At 45.6% G+C, this 20899-nt stretch overlaps 1 protein-coding gene across 1 annotated transcript in view; it reads left to right on the plus strand.

The window, feature by feature from the left end:
• The window catches only part of LOC138582224 (ankyrin and armadillo repeat-containing protein-like), a 551079-nt gene that overhangs the window by 34032 nt on the left and 496148 nt on the right, over positions 1–20899 (plus strand). Inside the window, exon 2 of the mRNA XM_069653327.1 lies at positions 101–1199. Within this exon, the coding sequence (XP_069509428.1) occupies positions 130–1199 (1070 nt within the window). The 5' untranslated portion in view covers positions 101–129. The remainder of the gene's footprint in view (positions 1–100; positions 1200–20899) is intronic.

The raw sequence follows: 20899 nt of genomic DNA on the forward strand, positions 1-20899 counted from the left end.
CACCTACTTTGAATTCTTGGGGTAAAGCCTGGGATGCAATGACAAATACTACTTCTATGAAGAATTGTTTTACAAAAATATCCCCTATTTCTTCTTGCAGGTGAAGAGGAATTGAACACCTGTTCCAAGATGGTGGAGGTCGATGAGAGCGGGTGGGCTCCAATACACCACGCCGCAGCCAAGAACTATGTCTCATCGGTTGAGCGGTTTGTTCAGACCTCTGGGACAGAGGCACTTGAAATAATGACAGAGGATGGAGTTGGAAATACACCCTTGCTCGTGGCTGTTTCTAGTGGTAGCCAACAAACAGTTGAGTTATTAATCCAACTTGGTGTAAACACTGGTGCGGTAAACAGCCAGAGACACGGCGTAATTGAGCTCTGTGCACTTCACAGACATACAGAACTCCTCGACTATTTTATTAATTTGCAGATTCCACAACTGAATGTCTACAAAAACCTGATTACGTTAGTTGACTCAAACAATGTCAGAGAATCTTTCAGCGCAGTCTTGGCCATTGAAGCTGCACTTGCAAACGCAATGGAGGGCATCTCTGACTCCCGAGCTGGACGCTTAATAGAGGAAGGCTTAGTTCAGGTCTTGCTTCAAGTGCTTGAAAAAAACGTTGGCGATGATGTGAAAGAGCATGCAATAGATATATTGCAAAACATACTAAAATATGACAACGTCATGAAAGAGATCACTCAATGCAATGGTTTTCATGTGTTGGTGCATCTGATCCAAGAGGGGCCAAGGAAGACAGTCCTCAGAGTAATGCATGTAGTGGATGAACTTGCTTCTGAACAATCATGTGTTGAAGGACTGTATGCAGCTAATGCCATACCGGCTCTGGTTAAGCTTATCGCATCTGCCGATAGCGCTACCCTTTTGGAGACGAGAAACAGAGACCCTATTCTGATCTCTGCTGTCCATACCTTGGGCCTAATGGCCAAAGCGAATGAAGACTGCAAGGATGCCCTGGGGCACCAGGAATATCTTCCCGTCTTGGTGAGCCTGCTCAAAGAGACGGAGTCCAGGAAGCTGCTGATGGTCCTGAGCTCAGCTTTGGCCCACATTGTCACGAAACACCAAAGCAACCAGGATGCATTCATAAGGGAGAACGGAGCAGCGCATCTGATTGAAATGGAAAAATCGAAACATAAAGTCCTGCAGATCTGTGCCATAAACTTGCTGAACAGGTAAGGAGGATTTGGTGATCCGTGAGCACTCCAAGACTGTATGCATGAAAATATGTTCTGTCAGAGAAGGGTCGGGGTGATCCCAGGGGAGAGAGGGGGGAAAGGCGCCAAACAAGATTAGCCCTAAGGTTACAGGGTAGGGCATTGATTAGAGGAATCCATTGCTACTGGTGTAGAAATTAGGTGGTGGTGGAAGAAGGCTATGGGCAACTAAGGCATTCACGACCCCGGAGGCGGTCGGACATGGGCACTAACAGGGCCACAAGTGGGCTCCAGCTCGGACTGTGGCCATGTCCGCCTCCCGCCTGAGTTGTGACAACCATTTGCAGACTGTGGTGTATTCAGGGTGCAAATTGTTGTTTTTTTCTACCCTCATGAGATTGCACAGCCAATCTCCTGAAGGAACACAAAAAACGAAAGAAAGAAAAAAAGATGGCCGCTGCCATATGGAAAAATGACACATTCCCTTTGGCATTTCTATGGCTGAGGCCAGGATCGGTAGGAGAGCAGGAACCGGAGCACAAAGCTCAGGTCCTCGGCAGGTACGTGGGGAGTAAGGGGGTCAAAAGAGGAAGGGTTTGCTTTGGGGCAGGTAGGGCGGTGGGGAGTCAACAGGGAGAAGCTCCCTGATGCCGCCCCACACAAAACAGAAAAAAATGTAAGCACCTGAGTAAGGGCCTCGGGTGGCTGGAAGCGGGGGGCAGAGAATGTCTAGTCTCGCCCGCTTTTGCAGCCACCTGACTGGCTGATGGCCCTTCATGGGAGTAAGCTAAAAGATATCACAACTATTGGCAAAGAGCGTGCACAGTGGATGCAGGTAAATAATAATAAAAATAATAATAATAGTGTGAGAGTTAGAGAGAAAGAACTACGAGTGGGAAGGAGTGGATCAGTGAGAGAGCACCACACCATGGGTAATAATAAGCAGCACTCAGATGCCTGAGGGTTTGTAGCGCTATATAAAATACAAAAAATTCAATACATTTTTATTAATGACTAGGAGCAGGCAGTGAGGAAGAGTCGGAATTGAGAGGCAGCATGATTTATCAAATTAAGAATTAAGAATCAAGTCTCTTTAGGCATGAATTTCCAGGGTATATAGATGGGTATTTGTATTTTCAATTTGTTTATTGAAAATGAAACGTGTTTCACCAAGAAGCACTGCAAAAGGCTATATTGATGGATGTAGCAGTCCCATTTGCAGATGCCTTAAGCACTTATGATATATTAGCTATGATGTATGTCAATGTTAATGTTAAAGGATATTTGTACCGCGCACTATCACCACAGCAATGGTCTGCTGGCACTCTGGCGGCTCAGAAAAGGGAAGGGGGGTGAGTTAGGGGGAATAAGCTGGAAAAGTGCAAGAGAGCAGTGATGTGCTGTTGGCAGCCTCAGCCCGGTGGGTCAGTTGGCTGGGCTTGGGGTGTTTTACGGTTGGTAGTCGTCGTGTGCTGTTGTGCGAGTCTATGTGTGGTTTGTTTTGTTGCTGTAGTGTAGTGAAGTTTGTGCGGATTGTTGTGTTGTAGGCTTGTGGTTGTGTTTGGTTACAGGTTGAGAGGTGTATGCAGAGCAGTGAAATTGATGCTTGCTATCATTCACTATCACTCACTATTCCATCTGAGTGTGGCACTTGCTAATCTTCAATATCCCATCTAGATGTGAGGCAGGCTAGTGATCACGATTCCATCCAAGTGTGGCACTTGGTGACATTCACAGTTTCATTTAAGTGTGGCGCATGCTAACAGTCACATTTCTATCTAGATGCGATGCAGGCTAAAGTAAAGAATTCCATCTAAGTGTGGCACATGCTAACATGCACAATCCTATCTAGGTGTGACGCAGGCTAAAGTTAAGCATTTCATATAAGTGTGGCGCTTGCTAACATTCATATTTCTATCTAGATGCAACACAGGCTAAAGTTAAGAATTTCATCTAAGTTTGGTGCATGCTAACATTCATATTCCTATCTAGATGTGACGCAGGCTAAAGTTAAGCATTCCATCTAAGTCCATCTAAATGTGGCACATGCTAACATTCACAATCCTATCTAGATGGGGCGCAGGCTAAAGTTAAAAATTCTATCTAAGTTTGGCGCATGCTAACACTCACAATCCTATCTAGATGTGACGTAGGCTAAGGTGAAGCATTCCATCTAAATCCATCTAAGTATGGTGCATGCTAACATTCACATTTCTATCTAGGTGCAACACAGGCTAAAGTTAAGAATTCCATCTAAGTGTGGCACATGCTAACATTCACAATCCTATCTAGGTGTGACGCAGGCTAAAGTTAAGAATTCCATCTAAGTGTGGCACATGCTAACATTCACAATCCTTTCTAGGTGTGACGCAGGCTAAAGTTAAGTATTCCATCCAAGTTTGGCACATGCTAACATTCACATTTCTATCTAGATGCGACGCAGGCTAAAGTTCAGAATTCCATCTAAGTGTGGCACACGCTAACACTCACAATCCTATCCAGATATGACGCAGGCTAAGGTTAAGCATTCCATCTAAGTCCATCTAAGTGTGAAACATGCTAACATTCACAATCCTATCTAGATGTGACACAGGCTAAGGTTAAGCATTCCATCTAAGTCCATCTAACTGTGGCACATGCTAACATTCACATTTCTATCTAGGTGCGATGCAGGCTAAAATTAAGCACTCCATCTAAGTGTGGCGCATACTAACATTCACAATCCTATCTAGATGTGACACAGGCTAAGGTTAAGCATTCCATCTAAGTCCATCTAAGTGTGGCGCATGCTAACATTCACATTTCTATCTAGGTGCGATGCATGCTAAAGTTCAGAATTCCATCTAAGTGTGGCACACGCTAACACTCACAATCCTATCCAGATATGACGCAGGCTAAGGTTAAGCATTCCATCTAAGTCCATCTAAGTGTGAAACATGCTAACATTCACAATCCTATCTAGATGTGACACAGGCTAAGGTTAAGCATTCCATCTAAGTCCATCTAACTGTGGCACATGCTAACATTCACATTTCTTTCTAGGTGCGATGCAGGCTAAAATTAAGCACTCCATCTAAGTGTGGCGCATACTAACATTCACAATCCTATCTAGATGTGACGCAGGCTAAGGTTAAGCATTCCATCTAAGTCCATCTAAGAGTGGCACATGCTAACATTCACAATCCTATCTAGGTGTAACACAGGCTAAAGTTAAGCATTACATTAAGTGTGGCACATGCTAACATTCACAATCCTATCTAGGTGTGACGCAGGCTAAAGTTAAGAATTCCATCTAAGTGTGGCACATGCTAACATTCACAGTCCTATCTAGGTGTGATGCAGGCTAAGGTTAAGCATTCCGTCTAAGTGTGGTGCATGCTATCATTCACATTTCTATCTTGATGCAATGCAGGCTAAAGTTCAGAATTCCATCTTAGTGTGGCACATGCCAAAATTCACAGTCCTATCTATGTGTGACGCAGGCTAAAGGTAAGCATTTCATCTAAGTGTGGCACATGCTAACATTCACATTTCTATCTAGATGCGACACAGGCCAATCTTCACAGTTCTCTCTAGGTGTGGCACTAGTTAACATTGGCAAGTAAGTTAGTTTGTAATGCAATGCAACATTTACAGTCCAGCCAGGAATAGATTTAGGCTGGTGGTCACAAATCTCTCTAAGTATTCATGGTGTAAGTCTATGGCAGTCTACGTTATGGAAAGGTAAGGTAGAGTGGCGGGGGCTTTCTGGAGTAGAGTAATTGCTCTACACCCCACCCATGCCACACTTGCAGTTTTTGTTGGTGTCTGTTGACTGCTGGCTTCATTGGCTTCCCCTGCTGACACCTGCAGACATGCTTTAGAGCCGCAAATATAGGAGCCAGCCTTTGCCTTGTGGCTGCCGGGCAGAGGGCTGCACTGGGAATGTCAGTTATGACCAGGTGGACATACAAATCAGGGGAGATGGGCGGGTTGGACGGTGGGACTGCGAAAAGGCCAGACACAAAGGACTGCATCCCACGGACTGCACCCTCTGGATGCAGCCCAGCACAGAAAAACAGGCCCAGAAGCCACGAAAACACTAGACAAACACACCAGATTAGCAGACAGTGCTACCAAAAATAAATAAATAAATGCACAGAAAAATTGTAAAAACACTCACACCACTCCAATAGAGTACATAAAGCAGGCCAAAACGGATTACAATAATTGTGAAACTACTCACTCAGCAGCAACCAGCCCCTAAAGATGCTTCCAAACTGGTTTCCCTGCCACTTCCTTCCACATGGCAGTCCACAAAGCAAGTGCAAAAAGGCTGCTGGAGCCAAGACACAAACACACCTGACTTTTCCAACCAATTGCAAGAGAGGAGGGTGGGACTGGGAAAAGGCCAGACACAAACAAAGGACTACACCCCACGGACTGCCCCCTCTGGATGCAGCCCAGCACAGAAAAACAGGCTGAGAAGCCACAAAAACACACTCGACAAACACACCAGATTAGCACACAGTGCTCACCAAAATTAAATAAATAAAAAACATTGAAAAACACATGTAGATGGTGGTGGTACGGGAGCTGAAAACAGCAAATGGAGACATTTAAGACATACATTTAAATACATCTTCTGTAAATACTGTATTTACAGATGCATGCAAATATGCCATCCAGAGTTGACAGTGGTGTGGCGTCATTGGGAGAAGATAACCCTGCTAGACTCTGGGGCTCCCATCTGGGAGAGAAGATGCTTCTTAGGGGTGACCGTGAAGCCAGTCACTGTTGCCTATCCTTCTTAGATTGGACTAGGGAGTTCCAGTGGGACTAGTTACTTCTTGGCAGAGGAAACAGAGTGGGTAAAGCAGACAGTGGAGTCTGGGCTTGGTTAGTGAGGTCCCAAGGCTGGCACTGCACTTTACTACCCAAGATTTATTTCTAAACTAATCTGTGAACAGGTACATTCCACTGAATTATACAATCATTTGTGGTGGAAATTATTGAGCAGCTGATTGAAGCCAAGCCTCCTCTACATGCTAGCGCTGGAACTCTGCCAGAGAGCCAGAGCTCTTTCAGGTACACCTCGAAATAACAAGTCATGCTCCCAACCCAGACTCTCCAACTACACGTGAACTGCGAACTTAGGCTGGCATGAGTCAATCCCTGTGTGTTGTAGAAAATCGACAGGAACACACCATCATGGTATGGTCAGGAATCAAAAGCGAAATTGCTGTGAGCTATTTGACTCCTGCGTGTAGCCTAGAAGAACCTATTTAGGTTATCAGCAGCCGCTACTAGAAGGTACTAGTGTCATACAAGCATGCCTATGTGTCATTAACTCTGTGGGCCTCATTACGACCCTGGCGGTATGGGGTAAACGGCTCCGTAAAAGGTGCCGGCGCCGTTTACCCCGTACCGCCTCATTACGAGGTCCCCTTGCGGGACCCAGGAAGCAACGCCTGGTCAAACCAGGCATGCTTACCGGGTCCCGCGAGGGGAAGAGGGAGAAAACAACGGGCCAACTCGTAATGGCCCGTTGTTTGCTCCCACTCCCATTCCCATTCAGCCCTATCTGGGCTGAATGGGAATGGGGAAGGACCGGGTCCGGGTCCTTGGAGGGAGAAATTACTGGGCCTTCCGAACTCGGAATGGCCCGGTAATTCCTCATTCTGAGGACCCGGACGCGACTTTGGCGGCAGCCATGCCGCCAGCAGCGGCATGGCTACCGCCGAGGTCCTAATGAGGACCTGTGTGTTTGGGTATGTGCATGTAGACGCATTAAGGCTCATTCAGAAAACATGTTAAAAACAATGGGTCATGCATATTGGCAAATAGGTCAAGTCCACATCTCATGTGGGAATTAGATATTCGACCTGCGATGTAATAGTTGCCCATTCCCCAGAGGTAGGGTGTGCTGACTGGATGTTGTCTGGCACCCCGAAGCAGCTTTTCGTTTCCAATCATCCAATCTTCTCTCCCAGTGAGAGATAAAGGAGGCAACTTGACAGAAGACATATGCAAGAACACATCATTGTCACATTCGATCCTCTACCAGCTGTACATCAACCATACCAGCAGTCACTCTATGCATGACCTTCCCGCCTGATGTTGTATCTAGCATGACCAGTAATGGCCAGCGGCACATTAGCCTTAGGTTGGTCAGTACCAGACAGTCCTAGGAATGATTCTTTAATATCTAACACTAAGGGGTGGTGCTCACTCTCAATTATATGTTGTATACAGAAGCTATTGATATGCGACCAAGCTCCCACATTAACTAAAATATAATGGGCCTCATTACGACCCTGGCGGAGTGGGTTTACGCCAGCGGTATTCGCGGCGGACCCTTCCGCCCTACTACGAGTTCCCGTAGCGCCATGGAGCGTTTTCCGCCTGGTTTTTCCGGGCGGAGAAATCCATGGCGCTACGGGACCTTGTTGTTAATTACGCCACCGTATTTTACGGTGGCGTAATTAACGCCTTCCCCACTCCCATTATGCCCTATGGGGCAAAAATGGGAATGGGGAAGGGTAAAATGGGGAATGGGGATTTACCGCCCCGCCAAGGTCGGAATGGGGCGGTAAATCCGCCAACCCCCATGGCGGTATCGGCAGCTTTCCGCCGTGCTCCATGGTGCATATTGCACCACGATTTCCGCCAGGGTCGTAATGAGGCCCAATCTATTTTACTTTGTGCTACCTCATTGTCAAAGGTTGACTTCACTATCGCATCCCGGGGAAATCGGCCATTACAGGCCCTAGGGCTGGCAGAAAATAAAAGAATGACCACCTCTATTGTGTGCCTCTATTGTCTTCTTGGTTTATTTGAGTTTAAAATATCCATGCCCCAGTGACTATCTTCCTCATCCATGAGTTAAACCATGCAAGCCAATGGCTCAGATTGTAAATTAAAATCCCTCATAACAATCATCCTCAGAGCGTTAGATGGGTTAGATCTCCAAACATACATTTACTCTATCACCTTCTGGAGAAGATCGACATCTTCTCCCAGAAGATACCTATTATACAAATTTATAAGAAGATTCTTTGAGCCATCAGAGAGTTTCAAGTGCAACTTGAGCAAATCAGTACATTGATTCAAAAAAAGACATCCACCCAGGTCAACAAGTCGCTGCTTGGGCGACTGATCTTTCCCTTAACAGCAGGAATTGCAAAAGAAGCATACCCCTGAATATGTGGGGCATCAAAAGCCCATGTGTCTTGAAAGCTGGCCAACCCGAATGAATGGATAAAATTAAGCCATTCATTAGCCACAAGATATCGATTTAGCCCAGCTATGTTCCATGATAAAACATGCACCCTGGGCCACCATAGATCAAGAATTCACCGAAGGGGCTGGGTCCAATATCCCCCAGTCCCATGGGCTCCATCTCCCCCCTAGCAGTTGCAAGTGCCCGCTCCTGGCTAGTTTGCCCAACCCATTAATCGTTTGGGAACCCAGTAGTCCCCTGACTTGTAGCCATCAGCATGCTCTTAAAGTAGATGGACCCTTCTTGGAAATCTGTACACAATTATTTCCTGGTGCGACAGATTTAACTCTAGCTACTTCTTGTACACTCTGTCGGGAGGACTGATTTAATTGTGTTCCAATCCCAGGGAGGCACCATGGAACTAGCTGGACCACTAACTGGCCCGCCACAGATGAAGTTAATTCTGCCACCATCCTGGACCTTAGGCTGCCACGTCAGAGTCATTTTGATTGAGATATCCATTCATCTCGAGGGTAAAGACCACTTCTCCATGAGCAATATATCTTGGACTATTTTCCACTCTTTAATTGGACTTTAATCAAGTCTTTGCCATGCGGTCCTGCCAACCACGCACAAGCTGATATATTGCTCCGTATGATCGAATTACAGCCCCATTTGGCCCGCAGCAAACAAATGGCTTTATTAATCAAACTGTCCCCGGTTTCATGCTTTGTGTTCACTAGTTTAGGCACGTTTACTAAGTAAAAACAATTCTGTGAAGATAAGAATCAGGACAGTGGGCATAATTTGATTGGGTGTTAAGACGACATTCTCTGCGTAACTTCTCATGGAGGTCCTGCCCATGCAGGTATATAATGGGGTCAATATGAACCTCATGGGTCTGATTAAGCTCTGGTCTTATTGCAATCATCACACTTACTGAGGCCTCCAGTGATCCCTGACCTTGGCTCAACGACCTGTTGGGATAGTGGCATCCTTGCCACAGTGGAGTCGATTAAAGTCTGCACACTAATCACCAAACTCTCCACCACCTTGTGTAATACAGGTAACTCATGCCTCAATATGTCGCCGTCCTTTTGCAATTGAGCAATGAGAGATGAAACATGACTGCAGCCACAACAGCACCTCACTCCCCATACCACACTCAAGCCACTCACTGACTTCAACCTCTGAGGGATGGGACAATGGACACCAGTCTTGGGTAAGAAGAGCAATCTACCTCACGATCACTCAGGATAGCAAACCTGTTGGAGGTTGTAACTTCTGGGGGTGCTTGTATTAGATGTAGAGTCAGACCCTTGCCCCTCTGTCATACTCACATGAGAATGAGAATTCAACTCTACCGGTGTGTTAAATGATTTCCTACCCCGCTGCTTGGAATGGTTAGGGACTTCATATGCCTGGTGAATTTTCCCCACTAAAGTTGGGAGTGGAATCCTAGGGGCCCCCAAACTGTTTCTGCATATCCTCTAAAGAGAGTTTATGCAAGGCTGGTTCCCCTTGATCAGACAACACTGTGACACACTCCTCCTTACATGCACTGGTGGGTAACTCATCATTATCAATTAGACTGCAGTTAGAACCCACTGTTGCTCCGTTATTTCCCGTGCTCACCTTTTCTGTGGTCTTAGTCGGGGGTCTAGACCCGTGGTGATCTTTGTCTTGTAATAATCCTGCTATTTCATTAATCATGGCGTTAGCCTCATCTATGCGATTTATAAACATAGCGGCTCTCTTCCCAGTGGTGCAATTAGTTAGAGGACTCCCAGCCTTTCTCTTAGAAATGATACAACATCTACAGCCCCTGCCACTCACCACTCAATATAGTAGAGCTGCAGCACACCTAATGCACCATGTGCAACGTACACGTATGAGTAAAAAGAGCAAAGTGCACAGTATCACAAAAGCATGAGCACATGAAGTGCAAAAAGGTGCTAGCTCAAAGTGCAAAAGTTACCAAAATGTGGAGCAATATAACACATTTGAAAATGCAGCTGTGAATGGAATGATGTTAAAATGTTACAACATCTCAAATATTTAGCAAGCTAATATGTCACTATATGTCACTATGCAAGTGAATACCATATTCTCAGAACTAATGTGGATAAAATAGTGCAAATGCAACAAGCCAAAAGTAATGAACAAGCCAGACACTCCCAAAGTAAGTATGTACAGGATGAGGCACGGCCAAAACTCACGGGCCTGCCAGAGGCCCCCTCTCCTCCTTCTACACCAGCCATGCAAGTGATCCCGTAGTCACCTGGGAAAGAGTGTGGGAAAATTAGATCGGGCAGCAGCCAAAAGGGCTCCCAGAAAATTCTGGGCATATATTAGAAAACGGGATGTGCCCGAGCAACAGTAACCAAGCTTGCGCACTCTGCGCTCTGGAATCTTCTAGATCTTCAGCAACTGTTCCAACTTAACCATTTCCCCAAGTATGCCGAGCGGTGCAACTACACTCGCTGCGTCGAACACCTGCAGTGCCAAACACCATGCCCTTAACCCGGCGTGGGCTTCACCCGTGCAGGAGCTCTGCTGATGTTTTAAGCCCAAGGGGTGTAACCAGGTAATCACGGGGAGCGGGGAGGCTGAATCAGGTCCCAAGAGGTGCCAAACACCACACCCTTACCCTAAACATCACGAAGAGAGGCTAGGAGAGGTTGTTCATATTTCATGTTCCAGGAGGGTATGCATTGCATCAACGTATGAAAACAAAGCACTGGCTTAAGGTGTATGTTGGTAACATGTTTATCGCAATTTGTGTCACTACTACAAGCCGCATTGCTGTTCATATTACAATACTCTGTTTTTCTCAAGGATGGCAGGCAAGAAGAATCCTCATAGTGTTTTCATCATTTCTTTTTTCTAAATCTTCAATGATATGATATGATGTGGCCTTTATAACGTGACTGTACACAAGTGTTTCTGGGCACGACAAGGCAAGGAGGGGGAAACAAAGGGAGGACAAAATAATGATCTTACTAGTCCTTGTGTCATTCAGATCGCACATGTGCAGGTAAGCGGGAAGGGAAGAAGTGCCAGGGAAGAGGGGAAGTGCAGTTAGCTCACAAGTGCAGCCAGCGGGTGGCTCATAAGTGCAGAGAGAAGGGACTGTAGGGTTGCAGAGACAGACCCTTAAGTGCTGAGGAGCCCGGAGGCAGTGCGAGGGCAACTGGACATGCAGGAGCCTGGACCAGGTGACCAGTGTGCAGAGCAGTCAGGTGCATCAGCAGGGGAGAGGAAGAGAGAAAGCAGAAGCGAAAAGGAAGGTCTTGAGTTGCTTCCAACCGAAGGTGGTTCTGCTCCCGTCAATGTCATTTCAACAGTTTTAGTTGTTTCCTAAACTTTGTAGTGATTTGTTATGCCATTCCTCAGAGTCATTCACGCCACACAGGCTATGCTTTTTGAGTACTAAATCCTGCTTTGCTTTCCTGAGCATCTGATGTGTAATTTTCTCTGGTCTCTTGTATGCTGGATTGATTTATGTGATTGTCCACTGAATTGCATCTGTGTGGCATAACCCTATCATGTGCCACTAGAGAGCCTGTGTGTATGTTATTGCTCATGCATCACTAATGTACAAAATATCTAGTTTCTCCCTTCCTTTCCGTTTTGCCCATGTACATCCTATTCATTGATGTGTTTATTTAAGAGTCTTATATAGTGTGTCAGATCACTTTTGTATATGGATCATGGCTATGCATTAATGTACAGAAAACCAGAAAGACACTTTTTGGCAGATGGAGTGTTAATGAAGGATAAGGGACTGGCTACTGTTCAGTTGGCACCAGAAAAGGTGAAGAAGAGGACCAAGAGAGCATCGTATACTGAGGCGATGGGGAGAGGTACCAGTTTGGGTGGTTACAAAGAATAAGGGTAGAGAGGGAGGGAAGGTGAAAGATGAGATGACATTGGGTGACCAGTTCTGTCTGTTGCCTCAAGGACCGATGACAGCTTCAGCCTGTTGTCAGTCAGCCAATAGTTCTCTTTTCAGCATCTTAGGTGGCTTAGGGTATTTGCCGATGCTGGGTTGTTGGTGTGCCACAGTTTGGAGACCTATACTCTTAGGAATTTTCTTCAAAATATTTTAAGTGTGAACATCACTTGATACATGTTTTATTCCTTGGAAAATCACTGGGTTCTGGGAAGATTGTAGTGTGCAGGTTTCTGGATGCATCGGGGCCCTTTGTCCCCTTGTCTCCGAATGCCTCCTGCATGGTGCATTGGATTGTCAGATTAAATCTAGATTTTACCGGTGTGCTTCAAGGTTGGATTTAATGAAGTGGCATTTCTTCAGGTTCCGGCCATGTTTTGCTATGTGTTTTGCTATGTGGTTCTGCATTTTTTCTAAACTGTCTTTCAGTTTCTTAGGTAGACCAAAATATGTTACCAGAAATCAGGGTAGCCCCACACAATGGTTCATTTGAAGGTGTGGCCGGATCTTTTAATTAGGGATAACCGGAAATATGTTCATTCTGAATAAAACAATACTCACAGTTTTTTATATCTGTGTCAGAGCTGCCCTTAATTAGCTGAAACATTTGAAAGTGATTGAGCGCACATTTGGTTGACCCAGCATGAGTTTTTTAGATTTCGATCCGTTGAGGAAGACAGGATTTTACATAAACCTGAAAAAGTTGTGCTCGTCTTTGTCTAACCAAATGTGGATTTGAGCATTATCTGCATGCACCTAGAACTACAGATGTCTAGATCACAGTAAGGTCTTTGGGTGCATGCATACATGGAACAGGAAGGGGAAAGTGATGCGCCCTGTCGGAGTCCATGTGAAACCTTCCTCAAGGAGCATTGCTAGGTCTCTAGTCTAATCCTCCCTGTATGTTTGGTCAGAGGACTTGATCTGTTCTTGGTGTGTATGTCAGCATAGGAGCATTGCACTGAGATACACTAGAAGATAAAGGGCCTCCTTACAGCCTTGGAGGTATTCACTGCTGCAAATGAGGAGAAAATGGCAATTCTGACGCTTTGCTGCATTGCATGGGAAAAGTGGTGAGTGGGTGGACATCAGAGATGCCCACTTGTTTCCCCGGTCCAATGTACCCATTCATGAAGGTTTTCCCCTGAGGAGGCTTTAGGGTGGGCATCCCCGCCAGAGCAACTCCCCACCCATCTTCATTCTGTGTCATATTTTGCCTCACTGATCATGTGTGATGGAGATTTAACTTGTACCGCAAATATTTCAGCTCGAGATCTCACATCTCTTTTATCAACCCAAAATCTCCCAACTTTGCCTGATTTCCAGCCGTATGAAGCGGGCCTGATTTCCAGCATGAAGAGTTGTTTTTTTTTTTCTTATGGATTGTTTTTGAGATATTCAGTTACACCAAAAGAACTACACTTTAGCCTACTTGATCAGAAAGAGGGCCTCACCAAAACAGGACTCCTCTTCCCATCGATCTGATTAGTAAATTCGTTTTCATATTGCTCTTTATTTGAGTAGTGTGCCTAAAAGTAGTCCTTCTGGTGCTATCCCTTTGTTCCCCACTGCTGCAGTGTCCAGTGTGTATTGGTGAGATGCATCTCTGCAATGGAGAAAGAGTGATTAACTGTTTCCATGCCCTCTCCTCTCCCATGACTACTCTCCCACTATTCCCTGTATTGTTGTGTTAAGGTCCACAGGGAGTGTGCTTCTTGCAGGATTGAGGTTGGACCCATATGTAGCCCAGTGTTCTGTAAGATGTCATGAAACCTGACAGAAGTGCTCGCATTTCCGTAATACAAAAGATTTGTATTTTTTTTTAAAGTCGGGCATATTACAATTTTCATCTCCACTTATGTAATTGTAAGGTGTTTCTCCCTAAAATATCTGCAAAGTGGCATGTGCTGCAACTTGTAGGAGTCCTGAGAATGGGATACTCACACCTGTGCGTAATGATATCCCAGAGTCTAGGGTTGCACTCTCTTGTGATGACCGGTTGCCCGCCCCCAGAGACAATAGTGGTCTTTGGGCAGCGTGGGCCCTCTTCTATGACATATGTTAGACCTGGTTGCAATCCTGGGTTAGTGTGCACCTTGTGTAAATAAAACAGTGTGCTGTAGGGACCGCAGCCGGCCCATAGGACTGGGGGTTTCCAAAACAGCACTTTAAGATGAGCAGCAGCACCCTCGAGATGGATGGGGATGCAGATTAATTCTCTCGCATCAAATCAATAATGACAACTCAATATTTTGGCAATGGGAGTCAGTTTAATGACAAGTACAAAATACGGGGAGTTTATGAATATCAGCAATCGCTCGATTTTCCTTCTCGGTTCAACTCCAATTAGTTTCAGAAAAAACACATCATTTATACCAAAAACTCGTCATCACTGACGTGTAATATCTAAAAAATTAGAATGCAACTTGATTGGTTCTAGAAATGTAACTATAATATAGGTACTATATCTGTATATGGTAATAAAGTGAGGGAATTGGATAAACAATGTCAGGTGGGGCATCTAAGTCCTTCCTTCAAAATGGCTACTGTAGACATCACTAAAAGCATGACGTACCATTGGTTCTACTAACTATATGACCCCAGATTACTTGGTCCACTATGATTGGGTTGCAAACAACCCCAGTCATACTTTTCCACTTGCTTAGCAGCGTGCAGAATAGCCAGCCAGGTGCAGGGAGTTTGTCTGCACCCCAGCCTCCCACCAATTATTGCAACAATCAATCATCACTTCAGTGGTCACGTGTCAATTATTTCTTTACATTTTGGCCTCGAGTCTGCTTCTTGGTCTGGGAAAGTTAAGGCGTTTAAGCATGGCAAGAGTCCATGCTCAGGTGTGAAAGTTTCATCCCTTCTGCTTGCTCGGTCACGTGATTTCGACACCATGAAATCGTCTTATTCTCGATGCAATTTCATGTATTTGATTTAATTCTGCCAGTCGTCTGCCATCGGTGGCTTATCTTGACCTTTCTGAACAGGATACTCTGTTCTTCTTCCCATTAATTCTATCCACTTTTGGTCTATTTTAGCCGATATAACCTTGGCTTCTTGGCATGTGTTAGGCAGAAACCTGTGCAGTTCCCTCTGGGACCACTGCAAAAGATTTAGGACTACAGGTGTTTGGCAGTAAACCCACTTGGTAGCAGTCTGTACCACGCAGATTCACTTGGTAGCTGTGGCTGAGCAGTCAGACTTCCCTCAAGAAGAGTTAGGCAGTATACAGAGTATTCACAATAGGTCAAGAGAACACAGTAGAACAAGTAAACACTGACCAGGGCTTGGTGTAAAAAGAGATAATTATTTATTTAAAACCACATCTAGAAAAACACACAGGCACTAATAGTAAGCAATTCAAAAACATGGTCACTAAAAGATATTCACTCCCTTAAAAGAATATCAGACAAGTCTTAAGTAAAGCCCCACTTATTTTCAGACAGCGGTGAGCGCTTAACGTAGATGGCACTCTAATAATTCGTTTTGTAAAAAAAGGGAGAGAAGAGCAGAGAACAAGTTGAAACAGATCCCAACACTTTTATCAGAACATAACAAGAGAGGAAGGCAAAGTAAAACCGTGAAGTTAGAGTTCAAGAGGCCGGATCCACTTTCAGAGCATCCAAACGAAATGTGTCCAAGGTCACACGGTTGCAGTGCACAAAAGTCTTGTAAAGGTTCAAAAAGGAGTTGGACCAAAGAAAGGGACCAGTTAGAGGGTCGAGGCGGCCAGCCCAGTCCAGAAGGTTAAGGGGTTATTATTACCTAGTAGCAATCTTTAGAAAGGGAGGCCTGGCGGACACAGTACCTTAAAGTGGTGAGAACACTCCAGCGGGGGCAGTTGTTCCTGGCAGCGGATGCAAGTTGGTGCTTCGTCTGGGGAAGAGAGGATCTCGTCGTGGAGGAAGACTGGAGTATGTTGCACTGCCAGGGAAGAAACCAGCCGCGGAGTTTCTCAGGTACAAGGAGCGGTCCGGTGATTCGTGGTTCAGTGGTGAGTGGCTATCTGGCTGCCAGGGTGCTTGGCACGGGCAGTTCGACTACAAACCGGGCTGGGGTGCGAAGAAAGAAAGGTAAACTGGTTGTGCCCACCAGTCAGGGGAAGAAGCCTCTACAGCCGGGAGATCTTCTCTGTCGTCGGGAAGTGGTGAGTCGGTTCTGCAGGGCTCCACCGGTGGTGTCGTCGTGGTAGGTCGGCTCAGCTTCTCCCTCGTCAGATTCTCAGGTCCTGTGGCGACTTCTGAAGTTCCAGGCCCCAAAGCCCTGCTTTTATGCAGAAAACCCCCATTCACTCAGCCTAGCTGTCACTCAAACATGCTAAGTGGTGAGCCGGCCGGCTCACCCCTTGGGCCAATCACACAAGAGTGCGACTTGAGTTACCAAGGTAACTCAGTCCAGGGTGCCTAAACCCCCTCCCACATCCCCTGTGGTACCCAGACAGAGTGGCACCACTTTTGGAGGCTTCTGTTGAGAAGCCCACCAAAAAGTGGAACAAAGGGCTCGACTTGGGTTGGAGTCACAGAAGAGAACACAAACGCCATTTTAGAATCGAGTCTTGGCAAAAAATACCAACCGGAGAATTAATATTAATTAAATAAACCGGCGGTATGTTCGAGGCTATGAGAATTAAATAATTAAAGTTGGTAGCCTCGAACAATGGGAAAATCCCATAGGAAAATATTTGCGGTCGAATATAAAAAGTAGTTTCCACTGCCACCAGCCAAAACTCGATCAGGGGGGACAGAGACGTGCCCCCTCGACTAACAGACACCGGGGCAATCGAATTGCCCCGACCAGTACGTCCACAATATGATGGTTTGTACTGGTTTCTGTTAATAATTTGGGACTAGTAAAGCCAATGGTGACTTTACATGCCCTGGGAGACAGTAGTAAGTCCCAGGGTATGGAGTCTATGGTGGGGTGTCACTATGACACCCCTGTGTTACTGCACGGAGGGTGCTGTGTAACACACATAGGAAAAACACATGAGACCCTATGGAGTAAAGGAACCCATAGCCCATAAAACACATTAACAGTAAAAGGAATAACATACATCATGTCCAAGAGTGGGAGAAAAAGAGTCTCACTCTTGGCAGGAGGAAAAAAACAAACTCCAGAAATCCAGAAGCTGCTGGGGGATTCACTAGGTTAGGAAATTCAGCTTAACGAGAGAATTCTCCCTAACAGCATGGTTGTCTTCATCTGAGTTTCTCTCCATTTTAATTCTATATTTGCTTGCTCTCCTCGTGAGACCTTTAATAACCGTTGGTCGATTCTGCTCTTGTGAATAGTGGAAGTATACTTATATAAAGTGCTCCTTTTGAGGTACATCTGTATAGGTGGCGCTTGCCGAAATCTATCTTACTACTAAGCATAAGCAAGCCTCGCGATTTTCTGTGCTTCTTGCGGTTACTGTGCATATGTACACATTTAAGCTGGCTGAATATCTTCATCACGCTCATGGCATACGTTTCTGACATTTTGACATCAATCATTTCACTTTAGACTCGAGATGTCACTTATCCATGGTGTTTAGCCTCTTTTCGTCCTTCTCAGGTCATCATATCTTCTATATGTGAGTCAGCCCGGTTTCTTGTGATGTCACCATTCGTCTTCCTTCAGTATCGTTTTAGGTTCTTCAGGGATTGCATTCTGACAATCATTATTCTGTCTCATTTGTCGATATGGTTTTCTCAACGGGTACCTCACTGTCCCACTGTCCAGGTTTTCTTAGGTGTCTATACTTCAATAGGTGCTGTTCTTCTGATAGGTACTGGACAGAACCCCACTGCGGCTCTCTGCTGGTTTATTTGTTCATCATATGTCACATATTTCGGCTGAACGTTCCTGGTACTTCAAAATTGGTGGTTGGAGTGCGAATCGTGCTTGGTACCTCCTCTACACAAGACACAGACATATCTTCAGTTGACCAGCTTGATAGCTTGCTTTTTAAATGCCATGTTTGGATCAAGTAGCACATTGTTACAGCAAACATGTCCTAACATTCAGGATAAGACAGTCAGTTCATATCTGTTACATAAATAGTTGAGCATCATACATTAGGTCACCTCAGGTAAATAAGTAATTCATTATTAACACTTGAATCACTGATAAATCAGTCAGTTCACATTTGTGACATAAAGTTTTGAATGTCATAAATTGGGTCACCTGGTAGTCAGACAATTCACCTCGGATAAATAAATAAATAATTATAAACACTTGAATCACTGTTAAATCAGTCAGTTCACATTTGTGACATAAAGGTTTGAATATCATAAATTGGGCCACCTGGTAGTGAGACAATTCACCTCTGATAAATAAATAATTAATTATAACACCTCAATCGAGTCCTGTCTTCTCCTAGCTTACGCGTTTCACATAACCTGGCTCCCTCCCCTTCCTCTGTGAATCCAAGTACAGCAAGGCTTCCCCTTGAGGGGGCACTGAGAACACTACAGCCCGTAGTGACTAAACCACCACTCTTCTGGAAACCTGCCTGCCTCTGCAGCTAACCCCAATGGGGGGGGGAGACCCAAAGGGGCACTTGACTGCTCCCTTCACTTTGACAGGACAACTGTACACTGGCCCCAGAATGCCTGTGCATTGTCGGTGAGTGAGCTTACTTCTCAACAGTTCAATATTGTTTGTTCATTCCCCTTCAACTTTGACAAATTAAAATGTACATTAGCCACTGCCCGCCTGTGCATTGCCGGCGAGTGAGCTACCTTCTAAACAGTTCAATATTGTTCCTTCATTCCCCTTCATCTCTGACAGAACTAAAATGTACATTAGTCACTGCCCGCCTGTGTGTTGCCGGCGAGTGAGTTTACTTCTAAACAGTTCAATATGGTTCAATTGTTCCCCTTCAGCTTTGAGAGGAATAAAATATGCATTAGCCACTGCCCACCTCTGCTTTGCTGGTGAGTGAGTTAACTTTTAAACAGTTCACTATTGTTCAATCCTTTCCCTCACTTTCCACCTCTTCACTCAGTGACCACAACACTTGCAGTCACTCGAGACAGCGCCTGGGCTCTGCTCTAGCAGAGCAGCACCAGCCGAGGAGGCGCACTCTTCCCGACCCCAATCCCTCGCCTCCAACCGGGCCCAAGCTCTCAACCCAGGATTGGGGAGAGTAAGACAGGCCAGCCAGGAACAAGGACAACTGGAAGGGGGTTCGCTTCAGGAAAACATGAGCCGATCTGCTCTCTCTGGATCTCCCAGGTGGTCTTCCTTCGCACCACACCTGGATACAATATATACAATTTCGGCTGGCCCACCTGCTGCTATCTCACAGGCGCCTGCTGACAGAAATAATTCTCAAAACTCCTCAGCCTCGTACACGCTCCGCCTATAGGTGCAGCGTACCAAGTCCCCTGGGAGCTTCTCTGGTGCTCATCGCTACGGGAAGCGAGAAAGGCCCAAAGTACACAGAAAATATGCAACCTGGGCTCTTTATATGAAAAACCACATGAAATGCTGGTTTACACTCACCCCCACCTCCTAGAAAAAACCTTGTACCTAAGGGTTCACATGCCATAGTGATGCAGACAACACAAACTGACATTTTCCATTCCATAACAATGGTACAGTCCACCATTGTCGAGCATAGCCTATTGGATAACAAACACTTAAATTGGTACATGCAGTAGATTAAACAGTAAATCCTCTCCTGATAGTCTCAGTTTGGGTTCCAGGTGCATCATAACTCAACATACGGACTGGCCTGACCTCTCGCTGAGATTGGCGGAGCTCCCCATAAGCTTCCGGATGAGTTGCGGAGGATGGTTCCTGAGGGTCTATTGGTTTTGGAGCCCTGTCCAACGTCACAGAGGTGGGTCGGGGTATGTCTTCATCTTGGATTGTGATGAACCGGTCGGTGTCTCTAAACGCTTGTACCTCTCTCCAGTTTACCTACAGTCCGGATGGGCCCGGAGTGGGATCTGCCCTTTCGCTCCAATAGGCTTAGTCTAAACGTTCAGGAAGTTCATCCTCCTCTTCTTCTGGTTGACCAGCCTGAATGTCTGAAGGTCGGTGGACTACTTGCGTGGTCGGCAGCTCAGGGTCCTTATTATTTATGTTCTCATGGTACAGATATAGGTCCTGCGGGGTGTGGATCGTTCCCATGGGGTGGCTCCACTTGCTAAGTTTGTGTGATTCTCTGACGGGTTGAAGAAGGAACTTCGGCAACTGTAGGATCCATTTCCACACCATCCCCTAGAGGTAGGAGGTGATTTCGATGCAGAGTCCTTACATCCCTCGGAGTGCCTTCCCTTCTCAGTCTGTACACAGGCAACCCTGTCAACTGTTTCTCCATGAGGTAGGGCTGAGATTCCGGTTTATGGTCTTTTAATGGAATATTTACCATCGAAGGTAAGTACCATTGAATTTCAACCATCGAAAAATGTTTCATTAAATTCCCATACATAAACTGCAAAGTGTTTATGCATCGAAACCCTTTCATCGAATAGGGTTTTGTTATATAAACACTTTCCATTTCATTGCATGGAAATTCGATGAAACATAACGTTACAGGGAGCTATCCAAGTGCTGAAA

The sequence above is a fragment of the Ambystoma mexicanum genome, chromosome 1p (assembly GCF_040938575.1).
Source record: "Ambystoma mexicanum isolate Mex_15411 chromosome 1p, UKY_AmexF1_1, whole genome shotgun sequence".
Lineage (NCBI taxonomy): Eukaryota > Metazoa > Chordata > Amphibia > Caudata > Ambystomatidae > Ambystoma > Ambystoma mexicanum.